General features: G+C 34.3%; 2 protein-coding genes and 1 long non-coding RNA gene across 4 annotated transcripts; 1 reads left to right on the plus strand and 2 right to left on the minus strand.

Moving 5' to 3' along the window:
* LOC111997052 (uncharacterized) lies at positions 1-1,709 on the plus strand. 2 transcript variants are annotated; one of them, XR_010626039.1, is made up of 4 exons: positions 1-656; positions 782-874; positions 1,262-1,330; positions 1,627-1,709. It is a non-coding gene; the product is annotated as an uncharacterized LOC111997052 (long non-coding RNA). The 2 variants fall into 2 exon arrangements; XR_002881310.2 differs by lacking the exon at positions 1,262-1,330 and having other exon boundaries at positions 3-656; positions 1,627-1,657.
* A 5,198-nt stretch (positions 1,710-6,907) lies between these two features.
* LOC111997029 (purine permease 3) lies at positions 6,908-12,336 on the minus strand. Its single transcript, XM_024029068.2, has 2 exons — positions 11,588-12,336; positions 6,908-7,585 (listed from the first exon to the last, which is right to left on the minus strand). The coding sequence occupies exons 1-2, from the start codon at positions 12,296-12,298 to the stop codon at positions 7,241-7,243; spliced, it is 1,056 nt and encodes a 351-aa protein (XP_023884836.1). The 5' UTR covers positions 12,299-12,336; the 3' UTR covers positions 6,908-7,240.
* Positions 12,337-15,765: 3,429 nt separating this feature from the next.
* Positions 15,766-22,053, minus strand: LOC136064426 (purine permease 3-like). The gene is made up of 2 exons (XM_065766166.1): positions 21,305-22,053; positions 15,766-16,443 (listed from the first exon to the last, which is right to left on the minus strand). Exons 1-2 carry the CDS (start codon positions 22,013-22,015, stop codon positions 16,099-16,101), a joined length of 1,056 nt encoding a protein of 351 aa, XP_065622238.1. The 5' UTR covers positions 22,016-22,053; the 3' UTR covers positions 15,766-16,098.
* Positions 22,054-23,347: the final 1,294 nt, after the last annotated feature.

The following is a 23,347-nucleotide window of genomic DNA, read 5'->3' on the forward strand; positions in this document are numbered from 1 at the left end:
AAATGTTATACGTAAGAATTGCAAATTTTTTTAGAATAGTGCTACAGTGCAATCCTACCTTTAGAATTGCACTATAGCACTATTGTATAAAAAATAATAATATTTTATGATCTTTTTCCCCCGAAATTTCTCTCTCATCTCTCCATTTTTGCTGTTCTCTTCTCTCTTTGCCTTCTTGTTTCTCCATCTACTCTCTCCTCTCTTCAGACCCAAACACCATCACACACTATCCTCCATCGCTGAAGCTTCACCAAGCCTCTCACCCACCTCCATCGCACTGTAGCTCCATCGCTGAAGCTTCACACGGCCTCACCCATCTCCATCGCTGAAGCTTCAAACGGCTTCTCTCTCATTACTCAAAAACCCAAACCCAAAAACCCATCTCCATCGCCGAAGCTTCACCTCAACCGATTCACCCATCTCCATTGCTGAAGCCTCCCTCTCATCTCTCACTGTAGCTCAACAGATTCACCCTCACCCATCTCCAAATCCCTTTGCCGATTTACCCATCTCATAAACCCAAGACTCTAGATAGCTCTACCCATCTTCAAACTGAGATTCTCAAGGGTTTTTGGGTTTGGGTTAAGAGTTTGCAAAAACGAAGCTCTATCGGTGTTGGGGGATTTAGCTTTGTCGGTGTTGGTTTTGACTGTAAGGTGGGTTTTGATCAATGTATTAGAGTTTTTGTGTGTGTTTCTTTTCTCTCTCTGCAAGAAAAGGAGGGATTCTGTTTGTGTTTGTGTTTGGGTTTTGATCAAAGAATTGTTGTTGATGTTTGCAGAGGTGAGATTCAGCTTCATCACGAGGGGTTTTCGCTTTCTGGCACGGGATTAGCTTCTTTAGAAAGTTTGCTCAGGTTCATCTTCAATTACTAGTAAGTTTTTCTCTCTATCTATGTCCCATTGATTCTTGATCTTCTGGGATTTTGCAGTGAAGATGTGGTGGTTTTCTATAATTGTTGTATTTTGCATTTTGTTGGTTGATGACTTGTATTTTCTTTGTGGTTTTCTTTTAATTATCTTTTGAGTAGTTGAATGCATGCTCCATTGCTTAATTGAACACTATGGTGTTTTACACAAGAATATAAGGTAAGTTATGCTTTAGTTCAGATATACAAGTTTGGAAATCTGAAATCTGATAATTGCTTAATTGACTTGTACTATTCAAGTAAGGCCTTGCGTTTCTATTATTTAAGATCGAAATTACTAAATGTTCATTTCTTCAACTTTTATTGACATATTCTGACCTTATCCACTGTTAGGACTTAGGAGCCATCCTTCAAGTGATCCACTGATCCTTAAAGTGACCAAAAAGCTACAGAAGTGAACAAGTTAGGTTCACTTTATTGTAATCAAATAAAAGATATAATCCCTCATTGAGTACAACCAAACTTGCTAGACTCCAATAATTTATTTTACATTTTACGATTGGAATCTAAAGTTTTTCCCAAGTTTAATGGTTCTTGAAGTAACTTCAAGCCTCACATTATGAGCTTGTTATGGCAGTTGAATTCTGTCTTGTCCATAGCAATTAGAATATGCTTAGCATTGATAAAAAGAATTCCAATTTTCATTAGACTGATTATGACTCTCTGACTCATTTTGGGTTTTCTTGATATATCATCAGCTCATTGTTGGCAGTTTTAAGCAAAAACTCAATAAGAAATTCAAAAGGAGGCACTCCACCGAGTCCTCCTCTTCTGCCATTATTCCTTCTCCTTCTGATTTGGTAAGAGTTCCCATACATATGGCTAAGTTGACTGATGGTGATGATAGTTGCACTACACCGACATCTTCGCTCGTGGATCCAATTCAAGGAGGAGCAGTTGGCGTTCTTGTTGTGAGGCAAAACATGAACCCTGCTTCCCTACATAGTGTTAGTCCCGACACCTTTCAGACAATGTCAGACCAAATAACGTCCCCTGATGTCAATGCCAGTATCCCTTAGATATAAAGGTCTCTCTCTCTCTCTCTCTCTCTCTCTCTCTCTCGCGCGCACGCTCACACACATGACAATGACTGATTTTTTTTTTCTTTGTTTAGGTGTTATTGTAGTGGACTGTAGATGCTGACTGGAGAAGTAAAAAGAAGTTTGCTTTCTCTGCATTGGCGGCAGATTAAGAAGTTTACTAGTAACCAGATATCTGGGATTTCTTGCTTTTGTAGTTTTTAGCGTAAGTGTCATGTTTACTTCCTAGCGTAAATCTGACCAAGGTTACCATACATAGCAATAGGTTTTTGTGGAAATTGTTTCCTGAAGTTGCAACTTGCAAGATGTTTGTAGTTTGAGAGTAGACAGTGGTGGAGACATTTGTCATCAATGGGGCTACATTCCTTACTCAAATTCAAAAAATTTGGATTTATGTGGCCATATTAAAAGAATTTGTAGCTTTTGTTTTGGCAAATAACGCCTAGAAAAGTTGGGATGTTAATTATGAAACTTTTTGAGATAATCTATATGGGTGTCACCTGTTTTACATAGTTTGATAAAGGTTTTGCTCATGATGGGTTGTAAGAACTGTGGAGGAAAATTGTGTCTTTTGAAAAATTCTAATTTCTAAAGCACAAATAATGCTCCATCACTTAATTTCCCACCTCACTTAGTTGTTTGGAATAATTGGCAGGTTCAATATGTATGTATGTGGAATAGTTGTTTGGAATAATTGGCAGGTTCAATATGTATGTATGTGGAATAGTTGTTTGGAATAATTGGCAGGTTCAATATGTTTGACAGGTTCTTTATCAAAAAATAAAATAAAATTGGCTGGTTGTTTGGAATAGTTGTTGAATTTGAAAGAAAAAAAAAGTTTGCTGGAAAGAAATGATAAAGGCCAAGAAAGAAATGTGATAGCTGGGAAAAAAAATGACTGTTCAAAACCCAGGAAAATGTGACCGTTGGAACATGCTTAAGTTTTAAAAAAAGTGATAGTTGAAAGAAATAATAAAGAAAGTTAAAAAAAATAATATTTTAATAAAAATAGAGTTTTGGGATGTGGAGGTATTATAAAATGAGATGGTATAATAGAATTGTGGGTTTTTAGAATTGTGAAATAGAATAGCATTAGCATTTTCCAATGCTAATGCTCTTACATTTCAAATTCCAAATTTATACGACGGTATATCCTACTAGCAAAAATTATTAAGAAAAAAAAAAAAAACCTTGACGTCATAAATTAGGAATTTGAGGCATTTCTGACTCTAGTTCTGGGGTCTGCTTCCTTATCTTGCTATGCTATAGCTCACCATAAATGTAGGAAACAAATCCCAAAAGAGAGTGCAAGAGCAACTCCTTTTTCTGCTTGAAAATTTTCTCTGTAGAAATAACTGCCAAGATCTCTGTCACGGAGAATAGAACTGTAGTTAAAGTACCAGATAGCAAAGACGAAGCGCGGAAAATGATTCCAATTACTCCCAAGTAGAAACATTATTGACAAATAATTGCAGTCCATACTAGCACCAAGTAGTACTTTGTGTCCCCAAGCTCGAGATCCATCGCTTCCCTTGTAATTTCCTATACAATATATAGGTCATATTCTTACATTACATGTGTTAAATAAAAATTATATGTTAATAAAAAAAAAAATTCTAATATTATAGTAGAAACTATTTCAATGATTAATGAGTCACTCAAAATTTTAGAAATAGAGTTTAAACCATATATTAAAATATGGAAAAAGTTAATGGATGTCTTAAGGACATTGGTTTAGGAAATATTTTTAGATACTTATGATAATAAGTTACAAGGCGCTTGGCAGATTGTAGAGTTTAATCTAAAATAAGTTATCTTAATATTTAATAAGAATGTAAACACTTGTCATAAAGACAAGATAGTCATTTACTCATTTGATATAATTATGCTTTTAGAACCCAACTTTTGTAATAGTAAGTATAGGATGGATTGGTATATTTCAATATTAAAATAATTAAAATTAAAATTAATTAATGGGTATTGCCTAAGTTTTAGCTAAGAATAATTATCTAATTAAATGGGAAGAAGTGAAGGTTAGGTTAGATTCCTTATTAATTCAAGTGCACTTTGAGTTAACCGATGGAAAGATACCTTGAAGTCCTTGTTAAAGAGCATCCCTACGGTGCAGAAAAGAGTTGCAAAAAAACACATCACCATCTGAATCTCCATCACAATATTAGTGGGACGCCGCAATTGCCATTTACCTATACATAATAGTATGCAACTTAGTATGAAAAGTATTTTCTTCATGCTTGGGTTATTTTGAAGCTTGAGCTCTAACAGGTCCTTGTGACACACACTCCTTCTCTTCTTTGCGTTGATCGTTGTGGTCTTTGTATGTGTGATAATTGATAACTGATAACTGATTACTAGTAATTAATACACCTCTAAAAAGTCTCCGACTTTAATTTTAGGGCAGTGTTTCTTATACACATTTGGTTGAATATACTATATACACAATTATATTTTTTGAATTGAAATTGTGTCTTGAAATCATGATTTTAGTTCAAAAAGTTTTGAATTAAAATCGTGACTTTAAGACATGATTTCAATTCAAAAATTGAATTGTGTATTTTGTGTGTAATATGATAGTGTTTAATAGACCTAATCATTAATTATTAATAAAGGGTTGGATTGAAACCGTTAGGAAAATACTAAAACTAATAATTTGGCTTTGTTAAAGAATGCCACAAATGTCTTGCGGGCAGTAGTTAAGGTGTATTTAATGTTTTATTAAATAAAAATTTTGTAACATTTTTTCAAAAATAAAGTTAAACTTGACGCATATATTCAAAAAAAGTACACAAAATTTGTGGTCGTAAGCCAATGAATAATTAACAAGTGTATTTTATTTTTCAAAAAAATGTGCTAGCTCATAATTTAGCATTTATAACTAATTAATATTTAAATTGTCTTTTGTGATGGGTGACATATTTGTTTATAAACTCTATGTAGTATTCCTGAGTCCTGACATCACTCAAAAGTCAAAGCAGTTAAAATGGGTGGTTAAGATTTTAGCAGCTATACTTATGGTACCCAAAGAAAGGTTGCTGAAGATGATAGGGGGCAATTCAATGAAGAAAATCTCAGCCGTGTGAACCCCTTACAATTGTTGAATACACTTAATGCAGGAGGTACTTCTAAGGTGCTATATTTGATAGTATATATGTTTTTTTTTTAAATAATTGTATTGAGTGTTTCTTGTTTTCACTACATTTTCATTTTAATTAAGATTTTATTTTATTTTTAATTAACTTTCATACCTTTGAATTTGTACTATTTAAGATAAATCATGAAATGAATCTACATGAAATTGAGAAAATAAAAAATTTTTAGGAGAGACAATTTTGAGTAATTTACAATTATCTACCAACAATAATACTTGTTGAACACAAACAGTTTTACACAGTATTACGTAGTTCAAAAAACAACTAAGACCATGACTTGACTTTAAAGTCACGGTTTCTAATTTGGAAATCATAGTTGGAAATCATGAATTTAATTCACTGTCTAAGTTATTTTTATTTTTATTTTTTTATTTTTTTAATATTTAATATTTTTATTTATTTTATACAATATAGAAATTCTATTCTAACTTAATCTAAGTGTATATGTGTGTGAAACTCTCTTTTGAAAATTTGAACCCCGACCTTTACTTTCCACAAGCACTTATATTTGTCGAATGATCATCACACTAAAAATATGCAGTAAATTTCATTTTAAATAGGAGGGGAATTCCTACTAGAAACACATGCCCCTTATGTCATGTAAATGAGGAATTCATATCCCATCTCTTCTTATATTGTCCATTTGCGAGAGCAGTTTGGCATGGATAAAACCTCTCAATCCATACCTCGGAGTTAAATCAAATAACAGTCAACCAAAAGCTATCTGGCATTTTGAGAAGAGATCTAGTGGACCTAAGAAGAATATATATCTTCAATCCCGTTTCACTACCCTATGGACTTTGTGGAACCGTAGAAACCAGGTGGTTCATGAAGGGATAACACCAAATCCTATGAATGTTGTATTCACCTCTCAATCTTTTATTTGCAAGTATTGGGAGGCTTTCGACAAAGAGCAACCTTCTTCCCAAGAACATCGAAAGCTCAGTCACAATTTTAGTTCCAACAGGGAATGACAACTTATCATCAAAGTAGCAGGTTCCAGGAAAAGGAAACATAACAGAGGATGATATGACTATGAAGCAAAAAAACTTATTGGGTAGTATTAACTTCAATGGAAGGGCTAGTAGTGCCGCACCGACTTACTCAGTAATTGTCCAGGAAGCAGTAGTGGAGGCCCCAATAAAAGCTAGAGACCTTGGGTTTTTTTTTTTAAAAATTGATCCTTACTAATTGCAAAAGAATAGAACAAGTTTGCAATAAGAAAAGTCAACCAAAGTGGTAGGAACAATCCATGATGACAGACCCGCAACATCTATCACAACTTGGTTTAACCATCCACACTATTTTAGACTAAGTTTCTTCAGCTATTAGAATGCTGATCCTGTATTACTGGGGTATCTCTAGTAATTCTGTAATGATACTTTAACCTCTTCCTGTTAATGCTTTTCATGGTATCAAAAAAGAAAAAAGAAAAAAGAAAAAAGAAAAAAGAAAAGAAAAGAAAAAAAGATTGAGTTGGACTTGGAGGATTGCAAAATTTATCAAGGATGATATTTGGATAAGAAAAGTAGACACAATCCATAAAACTTTTACTATTTCTACTATGAATGAGTAGAGTAGTATATAAGATAATATATCTTATTTATTTATGAGGGAAACCATGATAGAATGGTATCCTACATTCCTACCAAAGTTAATGGGCTCACATTTAAAAAAAAATGAAGAACAAGAATTTTGTTTCATCAAAACTGAGTAAACCAACATACTACATTTACAAACAAACAGCTTTACTAAAAACCAAAACCAACACGTAAAACAGTGCAAGCATTCATTGGGTATTCTTAAATTAAAATCAGAGTATGACAATTTCCAAATACAGCACAAAGCTTTGAGATGCATTGTACATATTCTTCATCTTGATCCTATTAACCACTCTGGCTCTCACATGAATTTGTATATTAGATAAGCAAGTAGGACATCCCGAGTATCACCTTCGAAATTTCCCACATGCAAGTCAAATTTAGAGCTTTTTGCCCCAGTGATATTATCGGATTCGAGCGAAGCGAAGCCATGCTTAAATACCTTCAAACTTCAAACATATCCTGCTATATGTGAAAAATCAAGAAATACAACTAGTTTTGTTTTCATGGATTGGGAATATCCTGAGCTACTTGTGTCTCTACCAGAATCTGCTTCTTTTTCCTGTCATCTTTTATCTCACCGTAAAAGTATGAAACAAATCCCCATAGAGAAAGTGCAAGAGCAACTCCTTTTTCCGCTTGAAATTTTTCTCGGTAGAAAATAACGGCTAGGATCTCTGTCACTGGGAGTAGAACTGCAATTAAAATTCCAGATAGCAAAGACGAAGCACAAAAGATGATTCCCACCGTTCCCATGAAGAAACACTGACAAACAATTGCATTAACCACTATCACCACGTAGTACTTCGTTTCCCCGAGCTCAAATGCCCTCGCTTCTCTTGGAATTGCCTACAAAATAATAGAATTTACACTGCATGAAATATTCGTAGCTACAATATTATGGAATTAACTTGTTAAAATTTCACTTGGGTTGGATTTAAACTACATGATGGTGATATATACCATCACCATTTCTTTACTTAACATACAAGCCACAACTCTAGACAGTGTTTTATTAGGAGAATTTATTATGTTTCCAGGATCCAAAGTTTCAAGAATGTGATGTTTGAGAATGTAATTATGTTCCCGTTTAGCTTAATTATTAGGAATTTGATCCAGTTGAGCAACCGCCACTAGCTACTTCCGTACACAACTATAGATCCATTCTTCATGCATGATGCAACTTCACAACTCTTCACATAGAACCGTTTTGCTCTTGTGAACACTGTTCATAAGTGGCAAAAGTCACTAGAAGCTCGGCCTAATATGTGAGTTAATTGATTGAATATCACCCATAACTCAAATCTCATAATTCAAACTCAATTCCCATAACTCATTTCTCTAACTCTATTTTTTTTTTTCACTCACTCTAAAAATAATTTGTTTTGTTTTATATATTGGTGCATACCTCTTCTCTATAATTCAAATTTTTGCATAAAGTGGTGGAGCCCATTGAAACCCATAACTCAAAAACATCTAAATTGTGTTTTCAGTTTTCATGACTCAAACTCAAATTTTTGAGTTTTGAGTATGGAATCTCAATTAAAAAATCAGTTCAAACAAGTTGAGTTTTGGTGGACCGCACATTCTTTTAATTTTGGATGAAAACTGAGTTATATAATTTAGTTTTCATCAATCTAAATACCCTTATTCTTCTAAGAATATCTTTAGGCTTGTAAGAGCATTCTTATCAAGGTTTGTAAAAAATTTAGCATTTACCCTTTCAAATCCTAATTTTATAACATATAACACCCCACTTTACAACATCCCCTCCATAAAAACTTCTATTTTTTTTAACATTTCATTTAAATATTCTTTCTTTATCATTTTTTATTCTTTTTTATTTTTCCTCTCTCTTTCTCTGACTCTTTCTCCTCTGTGTCTCTCTTTCACAACCCAGCGTCGCCGGCCACCATATCCACCCACCCATTTCACAACCACTACCTCCTCCACCACCCCTACCACCATTGTAGCAACCATAACCCACCACAGCCACCACCACCACAAGTCACAGCACCACTGTGGCAACCACAACCCCCTGCAGGAAGAATAGAAAAAGAAAAAAAAACCAAAATATAACCACAACTATCCACCAAAATAACAACCAACCACCACCCAACCACCACAAAAACAACCAGAAAAACCCATCAGCAGACCCATCACGCCAAACCAAAACCCACAGGAACCAAACCCAGATTGATGAACCAAAACCCATTACACACACGCACAAACCCAGGATCGGTGACCCACGACCCACGACCCATGCTGAACCAAAACCACGACCACAAACCACAGCAGAAAGGAAAAGAAGAAGAAGAAGAAGAAGAAGAAGAAGAAACCTCCATCGCCCACACCGAACCTCCACCATGACCATTGGATCATCAGACCATGCCCATCGGACCACAATCGCTGACCAAGAATCATCATCGCCACCACCCACGACCATCAAACCATCCAATTGGATCCAAACCCATCAGACCTCGCCACCTCGAGACAGAGAAGAGAGAAGAGAGAAGAGGGAAGAGAGAAGTGATAGAAACAAGAAATACAAAAATAATAAAGAAAAGAAAGTGGGCCCTCACCTGAATTAAAAAAACAATAAAAGTTTTACAATAGGTGAATAGTGCGGTCTCAAATTTGAGACCGCACTGTTCATCAATGCCAAAATATTTGGCATTTAAAACTTTTGATGGAGGTGTGTTTTTAAAGTTTGAGGTGTCAAATGCCAAATATTTGGCATTTGACACCTTTAATGAGAGTGCTCTATACCTATTTTTTTGAGAATGCTTATATAGACACTAATGGAAAAAAGTTTTTAGTGGTAGACATAGATATATAATGGTGCTTTTTAATTAAATATCAATTTAAAAAGCCCACCAAAGTAAAGCCCATTTTAGAATCTTATAGTATTGATGACATAGTGATTTTTTTATAAGTAGTACTGTAGTAGTTCCATACATTGACCCATGAAAATCAAAGCATATTGGACCGACCTTATCCACATATTTAAGTAGGGAAAAAGATTAATACATTAGACTGTTCATGTGAGACTTCTGCATAAAGAGGTCGCAGTTCCAATCATTAAAGGAAAAACATTGTATCACATTAGACTACTCATGTAAGACTTTCTACATAAAGAGGTGGCACTGCCACTCATTAAAAATGACAAACTAGGGGTAATTTTAAAAACTGCAGCACCAACCAAACCAACCGTGCTTATACCAGGCTGATCACTTCAGGCAATGGTCAGTGACTATTTTTACAAATGCAATGGTGTTGATGCAGACATTGGTAAGGGGTTTGAAAAATGGATAAAAATCACATTGATTGCCTACCAAACCTTCCTCCCAAAAAACACCCTTCTCTCTCTCTTTTTATATATAGGATTGCAGTGGCGGAGTCAAGATTTCAGTTTGGAGGCAAGATTGAAAAAAAAAAAAATACTAAAAACAAAAGTAATCTAAAAATATTAATTGATAATAATAACATAATAAATAGACAATTATAATTACAAGAATATATTTGATATTATTAAAACAAAGAATTAAAAATAATCAATCATAGTTACTAACAATCAAAGTGAGAAATAAATTTAAATACATAAAATTTAGACATAATTTGATTGCTTAAAATAAATTAAAAAAATAAATCAATCTACAAAAGTTAACTATGGAGCCTACTAATTGAATTGTCATACAAACGCAACTTTTTCACAATAAATTTTACTATTGTTAAAATAGTGGACTGTGAGTTGTGAAGGAAATTGAAAGGTGGAACTTGTTTTGGTAGCTAAATTCGAGGACAGCTGGGACCTCCAAAGAACACACACACACTTAGTGTGTGTGTGTGTGAAGAGAGAGAAAAACAGAGATAGGGAAATGAATAATTCTGGTGATCAATAGCTAACAACCATTTACAATGGTCTTGCCGTTATACAATTCCACTCTGCAACTCATTGCAATGCCACTGCCTCCACAACCAACTAACTAACTAACTCCATAACCAACTAACTAACTAACTCTAACTAACTACCTCCACTATTAACTAACTAACCCACCATCAACTAACTCACACAGCCACACAATTAGCTAACACAACACAGCTATAACATAGTGAATAGTACATCAATGCATAGTAATAGCAATGCATTAACAATGGTCCTAACAATTATCCTCCCCCCCCCCCCCTCTTTTAAAGCACCTTACCCACAAGGTTACCGTAGGATGAATACTAAATTTTTTATTTATTTAAGTTTTATTTTTTTTTGGCTGACGTGGGATGAAAATTTTTTTTTTTTTTTTTTTTAGAGAAGAACGTGGGATGAATACTTAATTATTATGCCCAAGAAAGTTCTGACATAATGCAAAGTTAAAACTATAGAAAATTAATTTGTCCTATACTTTTAGAGGAGTGCTATATTTATAATTTTATAATATTTTTTTAATAAATGGTTAGTTGTTATTAGTTCAAATTTGAATATAATATTAAGAATACTTTTTTGTACCACTTAAAATTTATTGGAAAAATATTGTGAAAATATTGTGAATTCTCATACTTTAATAAGAAAAAAAAGAAAGAAAACACACCCATTGTCCTATTCTACAAAAAAAAAAAAAAAAAAAAAAAATTGGTCGATGAAAATAATTAGGCCGGCGAAGAAAGAGAGGTTAAAGACGGACTGACAGTGACATATTAATATATACTTAAAAGAGTCAGAATTTCTTAAGAGTTTTAACCATATCCTTACCTAATTTAATCTTGTATTAAAATATTATAAATGATCAATTATTCAAAATTTTAAACTACTAAAAAATGTAAATTCAATCCTTTAATCATAATTCTGTCACATACCTGGAAGTCTTTGTTAATTAGCATCCCTATGGTGCAAAGAATAGTTGCAAACAAACTGATCACCATCTGAATCTCCATCACCAATGAATAAGTGATGGCCTGCTTGGCCTTCTTGTAGGTCAATTCCACCAACGGCAACACAAACCCATATAGTGCTGAAGCACCTAGTGTCATGAAGAACCCAGAAAAGTACTCCTTATTAGTTTCACCACTAGGACGATCATTGCTCGTATGTAAAGCCAAAACACCAGCTCCAATGTTGAGCAAAACCACTGCATTGATGGAATAGGAAGTGAACTTTTGCTTCACTAAAAGGAAAGCAAAGGCAGCCGTGAAAGCAAGCTGTGAGGCAATGATTAAAGAAGAAGTTGAGACGGGAAGGCGAGCCACGCCATAGGAGTAGAGATAGTCAACAAAGCCTGTGAGGATTCCTATAACTGCGGAGGCAATGAACAAAGGTGGTTTCATGAAGAAGAGCTTGGTGCTTGTGCCTTGTTTGGCTCGGCGGTTAAAGTATGTGATCATGAGAGGGAAGAGAATGATAGGCCAGCCACCAGTTTGAAGCCAACTTGAGAGCCAAACTCTTTTTCCGCCATGGATGAAGTAAAGTCGCATTATTAGTGGGCCGCCACCGCCTATAGATAATAGGATACAGCTTAGTATGAGAAGAACTTTGTTCAAGGCGGGGTTTCCTTGAGCTTCCAGTTCCATGATTGTAGAATTCTCTTCTCTGTGTTTGTGTCTCTTATCTCTATGTATGATAATAAATAATAAAAGTAGGGGTGAAAAAGGAGACAAAAGACAGGTCAAGAATCAAGATATTTATTGAGGAGGTATGAATTTTTTAAAGGCCTTCATATTTGAATATTTGAGTATTTATTTTTGGATCCGTTAGTATTTGTTAACTATAATTTAAAAAAAAAATATTGATACCATTTTTATTGGAAAATATAAAAATTTATAATAAAAATTAGCTATATTTTTTTTTTCCATAAAAAGTTTCTAAAATTATTTATTAAACTAATGTTCTTAAGGGATTTGTTAATTTTTCCGTTTTTTATTTTTGGGTAAGATTTATGTATATTACTTAGGTGATCTTTTTTAGGTTCTCATTTTAAGATTTTATTATGTGGATTTTTTCTCATATGATGAAAATGTATTTTTTTAATTAAGTAGCTGCAAGACTGAATTTTAAGAGAGGAATTTAAGGAACAACATGTTAATTTATATATAAGGTTATTTCAAAGGGAGTGTTACTGNGAAGAAGTGAAGGTTAGGTTAGATTCCTTATTAATTCAAGTGCACTTTGAGTTAACCGATGGAAAGATACCTTGAAGTCCTTGTTAAAGAGCATCCCTACGGTGCAGAAAAGAGTTGCAAAAAAACACATCACCATCTGAATCTCCATCACAATATTAGTGGGACGCCGCAATTGCCATTTACCTATACATAATAGTATGCAACTTAGTATGAAAAGTATTTTCTTCATGCTTGGGTTATTTTGAAGCTTGAGCTCTAACAGGTCCTTGTGACACACACTCCTTCTCTTCTTTGCGTTGATCGTTGTGGTCTTTGTATGTGTGATAATTGATAACTGATAACTGATTACTAGTAATTAATACACCTCTAAAAAGTCTCCGACTTTAATTTTAGGGCAGTGTTTCTTATACACATTTGGTTGAATATACTATATACACAATTATATTTTTTGAATTGAAATTGTGTCTTGAAATCATGATTTTAGTTCAAAAAGTTTTGAATTAAAATCGTGACTTTAAGACATGATTTCAATTCAAAAATTGAATTGTGTATTTTGTGTGTAATATGATAGTGTTTAATAGACCTAATCATTAATTATTAATAAAGGGTTGGATTGAAACCGTTAGGAAAATACTAAAACTAATAATTTGGCTTTGTTAAAGAATGCCACAAATGTCTTGCGGGCAGTAGTTAAGGTGTATTTAATGTTTTATTAAATAAAAATTTTGTAACATTTTTTCAAAAATAAAGTTAAACTTGACGCATATATTCAAAAAAAGTACACAAAATTTGTGGTCGTAAGCCAATGAATAATTAACAAGTGTATTTTATTTTTCAAAAAAATGTGCTAGCTCATAATTTAGCATTTATAACTAATTAATATTTAAATTGTCTTTTGTGATGGGTGACATATTTGTTTATAAACTCTATGTAGTATTCCTGAGTCCTGACATCACTCAAAAGTCAAAGCAGTTAAAATGGGTGGTTAAGATTTTAGCAGCTATACTTATGGTACCCAAAGAAAGGTTGCTGAAGATGATAGGGGGCAATTCAATGAAGAAAATCTCAGCCGTGTGAACCCCTTACAATTGTTGAATACACTTAATGCAGGAGGTACTTCTAAGGTGCTATATTTGATAGTATATATGTTTTTTTTTTAAATAATTGTATTGAGTGTTTCTTGTTTTCACTACATTTTCATTTTAATTAAGATTTTATTTTATTTTTAATTAACTTTCATACCTTTGAATTTGTACTATTTAAGATAAATCATGAAATGAATCTACATGAAATTGAGAAAATAAAAAATTTTTAGGAGAGACAATTTTGAGTAATTTACAATTATCTACCAACAATAATACTTGTTGAACACAAACAGTTTTACACAGTATTACGTAGTTCAAAAAACAACTAAGACCATGACTTGACTTTAAAGTCACGGTTTCTAATTTGGAAATCATAGTTGGAAATCATGAATTTAATTCACTGTCTAAGTTATTTTTATTTTTATTTTTTTATTTTTTTAATATTTAATATTTTTATTTATTTTATACAATATAGAAATTCTATTCTAACTTAATCTAAGTGTATATGTGTGTGAAACTCTCTTTTGAAAATTTGAACCCCGACCTTTACTTTCCACAAGCACTTATATTTGTCGAATGATCATCACACTAAAAATATGCAGTAAATTTCATTTTAAATAGGAGGGGAATTCCTACTAGAAACACATGCCCCTTATGTCATGTAAATGAGGAATTCATATCCCATCTCTTCTTATATTGTCCATTTGCGAGAGCAGTTTGGCATGGATAAAACCTCTCAATCCATACCTCGGAGTTAAATCAAATAACAGTCAACCAAAAGCTATCTGGCATTTTGAGAAGAGATCTAGTGGACCTAAGAAGAATATATATCTTCAATCCCGTTTCACTACCCTATGGACTTTGTGGAACCGTAGAAACCAGGTGGTTCATGAAGGGATAACACCAAATCCTATGAATGTTGTATTCACCTCTCAATCTTTTATTTGCAAGTATTGGGAGGCTTTCGACAAAGAGCAACCTTCTTCCCAAGAACATCGAAAGCTCAGTCACAATTTTAGTTCCAACAGGGAATGACAACTTATCATCAAAGTAGCAGGTTCCAGGAAAAGGAAACATAACAGAGGATGATATGACTATGAAGCAAAAAAACTTATTGGGTAGTATTAACTTCAATGGAAGGGCTAGTAGTGCCGCACCGACTTACTCAGTAATTGTCCAGGAAGCAGTAGTGGAGGCCCCAATAAAAGCTAGAGACCTTGGGTTTTTTTTTTTAAAAATTGATCCTTACTAATTGCAAAAGAATAGAACAAGTTTGCAATAAGAAAAGTCAACCAAAGTGGTAGGAACAATCCATGATGACAGACCCGCAACATCTATCACAACTTGGTTTAACCATCCACACTATTTTAGACTAAGTTTCTTCAGCTATTAGAATGCTGATCCTGTATTACTGGGGTATCTCTAGTAATTCTGTAATGATACTTTAACCTCTTCCTGTTAATGCTTTTCATGGTATCAAAAAAGAAAAAAGAAAAAAGAAAAAAGAAAAAAGAAAAGAAAAGAAAAAAAGATTGAGTTGGACTTGGAGGATTGCAAAATTTATCAAGGATGATATTTGGATAAGAAAAGTAGACACAATCCATAAAACTTTTACTATTTCTACTATGAATGAGTAGAGTAGTATATAAGATAATATATCTTATTTATTTATGAGGGAAACCATGATAGAATGGTATCCTACATTCCTACCAAAGTTAATGGGCTCACATTTAAAAAAAAATGAAGAACAAGAATTTTGTTTCATCAAAACTGAGTAAACCAACATACTACATTTACAAACAAACAGCTTTACTAAAAACCAAAACCAACACGTAAAACAGTGCAAGCATTCATTGGGTATTCTTAAATTAAAATCAGAGTATGACAATTTCCAAATACAGCACAAAGCTTTGAGATGCATTGTACATATTCTTCATCTTGATCCTATTAACCACTCTGGCTCTCACATGAATTTGTATATTAGATAAGCAAGTAGGACATCCCGAGTATCACCTTCGAAATTTCCCACATGCAAGTCAAATTTAGAGCTTTTTGCCCCAGTGATATTATCGGATTCGAGCGAAGCGAAGCCATGCTTAAATACCTTCAAACTTCAAACATATCCTGCTATATGTGAAAAATCAAGAAATACAACTAGTTTTGTTTTCATGGATTGGGAATATCCTGAGCTACTTGTGTCTCTACCAGAATCTGCTTCTTTTTCCTGTCATCTTTTATCTCACCGTAAAAGTATGAAACAAATCCCCATAGAGAAAGTGCAAGAGCAACTCCTTTTTCCGCTTGAAATTTTTCTCGGTAGAAAATAACGGCTAGGATCTCTGTCACTGGGAGTAGAACTGCAATTAAAATTCCAGATAGCAAAGACGAAGCACAAAAGATGATTCCCACCGTTCCCATGAAGAAACACTGACAAACAATTGCATTAACCACTATCACCACGTAGTACTTCGTTTCCCCGAGCTCAAATGCCCTCGCTTCTCTTGGAATTGCCTACAAAATAATAGAATTTACACTGCATGAAATATTCGTAGCTACAATATTATGGAATTAACTTGTTAAAATTTCACTTGGGTTGGATTTAAACTACATGATGGTGATATATACCATCACCATTTCTTTACTTAACATACAAGCCACAACTCTAGACAGTGTTTTATTAGGAGAATTTATTATGTTTCCAGGATCCAAAGTTTCAAGAATGTGATGTTTGAGAATGTAATTATGTTCCCGTTTAGCTTAATTATTAGGAATTTGATCCAGTTGAGCAACCGCCACTAGCTACTTCCGTACACAACTATAGATCCATTCTTCATGCATGATGCAACTTCACAACTCTTCACATAGAACCGTTTTGCTCTTGTGAACACTGTTCATAAGTGGCAAAAGTCACTAGAAGCTCGGCCTAATATGTGAGTTAATTGATTGAATATCACCCATAACTCAAATCTCATAATTCAAACTCAATTCCCATAACTCATTTCTCTAACTCTATTTTTTTTTTTCACTCACTCTAAAAATAATTTGTTTTGTTTTATATATTGGTGCATACCTCTTCTCTATAATTCAAATTTTTGCATAAAGTGGTGGAGCCCATTGAAACCCATAACTCAAAAACATCTAAATTGTGTTTTCAGTTTTCATGACTCAAACTCAAATTTTTGAGTTTTGAGTATGGAATCTCAATTAAAAAATCAGTTCAAACAAGTTGAGTTTTGGTGGACCGCACATTCTTTTAATTTTGGATGAAAACTGAGTTATATAATTTAGTTTTCATCAATCTAAATACCCTTATTCTTCTAAGAATATCTTTAGGCTTGTAAGAGCATTCTTATCAAGGTTTGTAAAAAATTTAGCATTTACCCTTTCAAATCCTAATTTTATAACATATAACACCCCACTTTACAACATCCCCTCCATAAAAACTTCTATTTTTTTTAACATTTCATTTAAATATTCTTTCTTTATCATTTTTTATTCTTTTTTATTTTTCCTCTCTCTTTCTCTGACTCTTTCTCCTCTGTGTCTCTCTTTCACAACCCAGCGTCGCCGGCCACCATATCCACCCACCCATTTCACAACCACTACCTCCTCCACCACCCCTACCACCATTGTAGCAACCATAACCCACCACAGCCACCACCACCACAAGTCACAGCACCACTGTGGCAACCACAACCCCCTGCAGGAAGAATAGAAAAAGAAAAAAAAACCAAAATATAACCACAACTATCCACCAAAATAACAACCAACCACCACCCAACCACCACAAAAACAACCAGAAAAACCCATCAGCAGACCCATCACGCCAAACCAAAACCCACAGGAACCAAACCCAGATTGATGAACCAAAACCCATTACACACACGCACAAACCCAGGATCGGTGACCCACGACCCACGACCCATGCTGAACCAAAACCACGACCACAAACCACAGCAGAAAGGAAAAGAAGAAGAAGAAGAAGAAGAAGAAGAAGAAACCTCCATCGCCCACACCGAACCTCCACCATGACCATTGGATCATCAGACCATGCCCATCGGACCACAATCGCTGACCAAGAATCATCATCGCCACCACCCACGACCATCAAACCATCCAATTGGATCCAAACCCATCAGACCTCGCCACCTCGAGACAGAGAAGAGAGAAGAGAGAAGAGGGAAGAGAGAAGTGATAGAAACAAGAAATACAAAAATAATAAAGAAAAGAAAGTGGGCCCTCACCTGAATTAAAAAAACAATAAAAGTTTTACAATAGGTGAATAGTGCGGTCTCAAATTTGAGACCGCACTGTTCATCAATGCCAAAATATTTGGCATTTAAAACTTTTGATGGAGGTGTGTTTTTAAAGTTTGAGGTGTCAAATGCCAAATATTTGGCATTTGACACCTTTAATGAGAGTGCTCTATACCTATTTTTTTGAGAATGCTTATATAGACACTAATGGAAAAAAGTTTTTAGTGGTAGACATAGATATATAATGGTGCTTTTTAATTAAATATCAATTTAAAAAGCCCACCAAAGTAAAGCCCATTTTAGAATCTTATAGTATTGATGACATAGTGATTTTTTTATAAGTAGTACTGTAGTAGTTCCATACATTGACCCATGAAAATCAAAGCATATTGGACCGACCTTATCCACATATTTAAGTAGGGAAAAAGATTAATACATTAGACTGTTCATGTGAGACTTCTGCATAAAGAGGTCGCAGTTCCAATCATTAAAGGAAAAACATTGTATCACATTAGACTACTCATGTAAGACTTTCTACATAAAGAGGTGGCACTGCCACTCATTAAAAATGACAAACTAGGGGTAATTTTAAAAACTGCAGCACCAACCAAACCAACCGTGCTTATACCAGGCTGATCACTTCAGGCAATGGTCAGTGACTATTTTTACAAATGCAATGGTGTTGATGCAGACATTGGTAAGGGGTTTGAAAAATGGATAAAAATCACATTGATTGCCTACCAAACCTTCCTCCCAAAAAACACCCTTCTCTCTCTCTTTTTATATATAGGATTGCAGTGGCGGAGTCAAGATTTCAGTTTGGAGGCAAGATTGAAAAAAAAAAAAATACTAAAAACAAAAGTAATCTAAAAATATTAATTGATAATAATAACATAATAAATAGACAATTATAATTACAAGAATATATTTGATATTATTAAAACAAAGAATTAAAAATAATCAATCATAGTTACTAACAATCAAAGTGAGAAATAAATTTAAATACATAAAATTTAGACATAATTTGATTGCTTAAAATAAATTAAAAAAATAAATCAATCTACAAAAGTTAACTATGGAGCCTACTAATTGAATTGTCATACAAACGCAACTTTTTCACAATAAATTTTACTATTGTTAAAATAGTGGACTGTGAGTTGTGAAGGAAATTGAAAGGTGGAACTTGTTTTGGTAGCTAAATTCGAGGACAGCTGGGACCTCCAAAGAACACACACACACTTAGTGTGTGTGTGTGTGAAGAGAGAGAAAAACAGAGATAGGGAAATGAATAATTCTGGTGATCAATAGCTAACAACCATTTACAATGGTCTTGCCGTTATACAATTCCACTCTGCAACTCATTGCAATGCCACTGCCTCCACAACCAACTAACTAACTAACTCCATAACCAACTAACTAACTAACTCTAACTAACTACCTCCACTATTAACTAACTAACCCACCATCAACTAACTCACACAGCCACACAATTAGCTAACACAACACAGCTATAACATAGTGAATAGTACATCAATGCATAGTAATAGCAATGCATTAACAATGGTCCTAACAATTATCCCCCCCCCCCCCCCCTCTTTTAAAGCACCTTACCCACAAGGTGAGGAAACTAAGATTGCAAATCATACAAGACCTCCCAAGTAGCATCATCTTTGCTTTCACCCTGCCACTGAACCAAGACTTGAGTTATAGTCTTGCTCCTCAATTGATGAGATCTTGTAGCTAAAATCTGCATTGGTTCTAGGGTAATGATCAAATCAGCATTTTTAGTAGGTAATGTAGGCTTAGGCACCACCCAATTTCCCAATTTGGCTTTGAGATTGGAAACATGAAACACAGGATGGATAAGGGAATTGGCAGGTAAATCCAACTTGGAGGAAATATCCCTGTTGAGGTTCAAAATTAATCACAGTCTAAGGCCCAAAGAAGTAGCACATTGGGCTAATTCATGAAAAATGAAGCTAGAGAAAATAAGAAAAAAGGGGTTGGGCTCACGTAATGAAGAAAAGAGAGAAAAAAAAAAAAGAAGAAAAAGGGTGAGAGGTCTAAAGAATTGGGATCCAAAAACCCATGGAAGAACAGACCTTGAAATACATGAAGCAAGGGAGAAGCCCAACCGGCTAGGATTAATAAACCAAACGAAGCCCAATAAGAAGAGCTGGGCCAGGATCCTCGAAGTCACCAGAGTCTAGGGATCCCTAGGATGTGCAAAGTAAGATTGAAGCAGATTCAAAAGAGGGATAAAAGACAAAGAGCATGCGGGTCTCATGCGCCCAAACATGCAGTGGGATCATAAAGTACAAAGCAAAACGCAGGGGCTGTGCCTTAAGGAACCAACAATGAGAAAACCATAAAAAAAGAGGTAACTGGGAGGAGCTTTCAACTTGGCAGTAAAGATTCCAACTATTTGGGGAAAAATGACAAGGATGGAGTGTAACCAAAAGCTGGAAGAAAGGGCCAAATAATTGAAGATCAGCGAACGGAGGGGATCTCAAAATGGAAAACCAGCTAGGGGCTTTCCGCTTGGTCGCACCAAAAGCAAGAAGTTATGAGAAAAAAGGGAAACGACCAGCCCCTGAGCAAGACTGGCACAGCATGAACTCTGAAGGGCAAAAGGGGGAAATCACTGGTACCCAAGAACCCTAGAGCTGTGCTATAAAAGGAGAAGGGAATCCGTGCTGAAGGCATTCGGAGGGGGATTCATTTTTTATTAGATTATTCAGGCATTCATTGCCATTTTTTGGATTCCCAAAAAAGATATAGAACCATAGAAAGAACTCTGTAAAGTTCAAGAAAAATAGAGGGAACTAGAAAAAAAAGAAAGAAAACACACCCATTGTCCTATTCTACAAAAAAAAAAAAAAAAAAAAAAAATTGGTCGATGAAAATAATTAGGCCGGCGAAGAAAGAGAGGTTAAAGACGGACTGACAGTGACATATTAATATATACTTAAAAGAGTCAGAATTTCTTAAGAGTTTTAACCATATCCTTACCTAATTTAATCTTGTATTAAAATATTATAAATGATCAATTATTCAAAATTTTAAACTACTAAAAAATGTAAATTCAATCCTTTAATCATAATTCTGTCACATACCTGGAAGTCTTTGTTAATTAGCATCCCTATGGTGCAAAGAATAGTTGCAAACAAACTGATCACCATCTGAATCTCCATCACCAATGAATAAGTGATGGCCTGCTTGGCCTTCTTGTAGGTCAATTCCACCAACGGCAACACAAACCCATATAGTGCTGAAGCACCTAGTGTCATGAAGAACCCAGAAAAGTACTCCTTATTAGTTTCACCACTAGGACGATCATTGCTCGTATGTAAAGCCAAAACACCAGCTCCAATGTTGAGCAAAACCACTGCATTGATGGAATAGGAAGTGAACTTTTGCTTCACTAAAAGGAAAGCAAAGGCAGCCGTGAAAGCAAGCTGTGAGGCAATGATTAAAGAAGAAGTTGAGACGGGAAGGCGAGCCACGCCATAGGAGTAGAGATAGTCAACAAAGCCTGTGAGGATTCCTATAACTGCGGAGGCAATGAACAAAGGTGGTTTCATGAAGAAGAGCTTGGTGCTTGTGCCTTGTTTGGCTCGGCGGTTAAAGTATGTGATCATGAGAGGGAAGAGAATGATAGGCCAGCCACCAGTTTGAAGCCAACTTGAGAGCCAAACTCTTTTTCCGCCATGGATGAAGTAAAGTCGCATTATTAGTGGGCCGCCACCGCCTATAGATAATAGGATACAGCTTAGTATGAGAAGAACTTTGTTCAAGGCGGGGTTTCCTTGAGCTTCCAGTTCCATGATTGTAGAATTCTCTTCTCTGTGTTTGTGTCTCTTATCTCTATGTATGATAATAAATAATAAAAGTAGGGGTGAAAAAGGAGACAAAAGACAGGTCAAGAATCAAGATATTTATTGAGGAGGTATGAATTTTTTAAAGGCCTTCATATTTGAATATTTGAGTATTTATTTTTGGATCCGTTAGTATTTGTTAACTATAATTTAAAAAAAAAATATTGATACCATTTTTATTGGAAAATATAAAAATTTATAATAAAAATTAGCTATATTTTTTTTTTCCATAAAAAGTTTCTAAAATTATTTATTAAACTAATGTTCTTAAGGGATTTGTTAATTTTTCCGTTTTTTATTTTTGGGTAAGATTTATGTATATTACTTAGGTGATCTTTTTTAGGTTCTCATTTTAAGATTTTATTATGTGGATTTTTTCTCATATGATGAAAATGTATTTTTTTAATTAAGTAGCTGCAAGACTGAATTTTAAGAGAGGAATTTAAGGAACAACATGTTAATTTATATATAAGGTTATTTCAAAGGGAGTGTTACTGACCTTTCCTCGCCACAATTTGAACAAGTTGGTTTGATTGAAAGTGACTATACACACACACACACACACACACACACACACACACATATATATGTTCAGCTAAAAAAGAGTGACTATGGTAGCGTTTGGATTGTGTTTCTCGTGCACTGCATTTGCGTTTTCCTTTTTTTTTTTTTTAATATATTTTTTATTGAGAAGCACGTGAACATGGGACACAGACGCGCCAGTGGGTCTCATGCATTGTGCATGGGACGCACTACCTCTTTGAAAGTCCAAATTTGCACTAAAATGTGTCACACCATTGGGTCTCGTGCACTGTTCACGAACCTACAAATCTCTTTTTTCAGCAACTTTTTCATTAAAAATGGGTTCTATGCACTATTCACACATTTAAAAATTATTTTGTTACAGCGTTTTCAGCAAAATAAGCGGTATCCAAACGGACCCTATATGAGGCAATAAATGTAGTGATACATCAAATTTCACAACATGTTAAAATGATTTTTTTGTTTGTTGAGAAGAACGTGTTAAAGTGATTGATTGGTAACTCTTAAACAATTTCTGTTCACTATTTTTTATTTGGACCTATCCTTCTTTCTCTATTATTCATATTTGACCATTTTCGATCTACTATTTTTTATTCTTTTTAAGATTAATATGGATTTGGATATGATATAATGCTTTCACTCCATCTTTAATTTTCATTAGGTGTTTGATCACGAAACTCCTAGAATTGTTGTCGAGATTATTGAGATTGAGAGAAAAGAGAGAGCAATTATAGAGCA

The sequence above is a fragment of the Quercus suber genome, unplaced genomic scaffold (genome assembly GCF_002906115.3).
Source record: "Quercus suber isolate HL8 unplaced genomic scaffold, Cork oak 2.0 scaffold_686, whole genome shotgun sequence".
NCBI classification, from domain to species: domain Eukaryota; kingdom Viridiplantae; phylum Streptophyta; class Magnoliopsida; order Fagales; family Fagaceae; genus Quercus; species Quercus suber.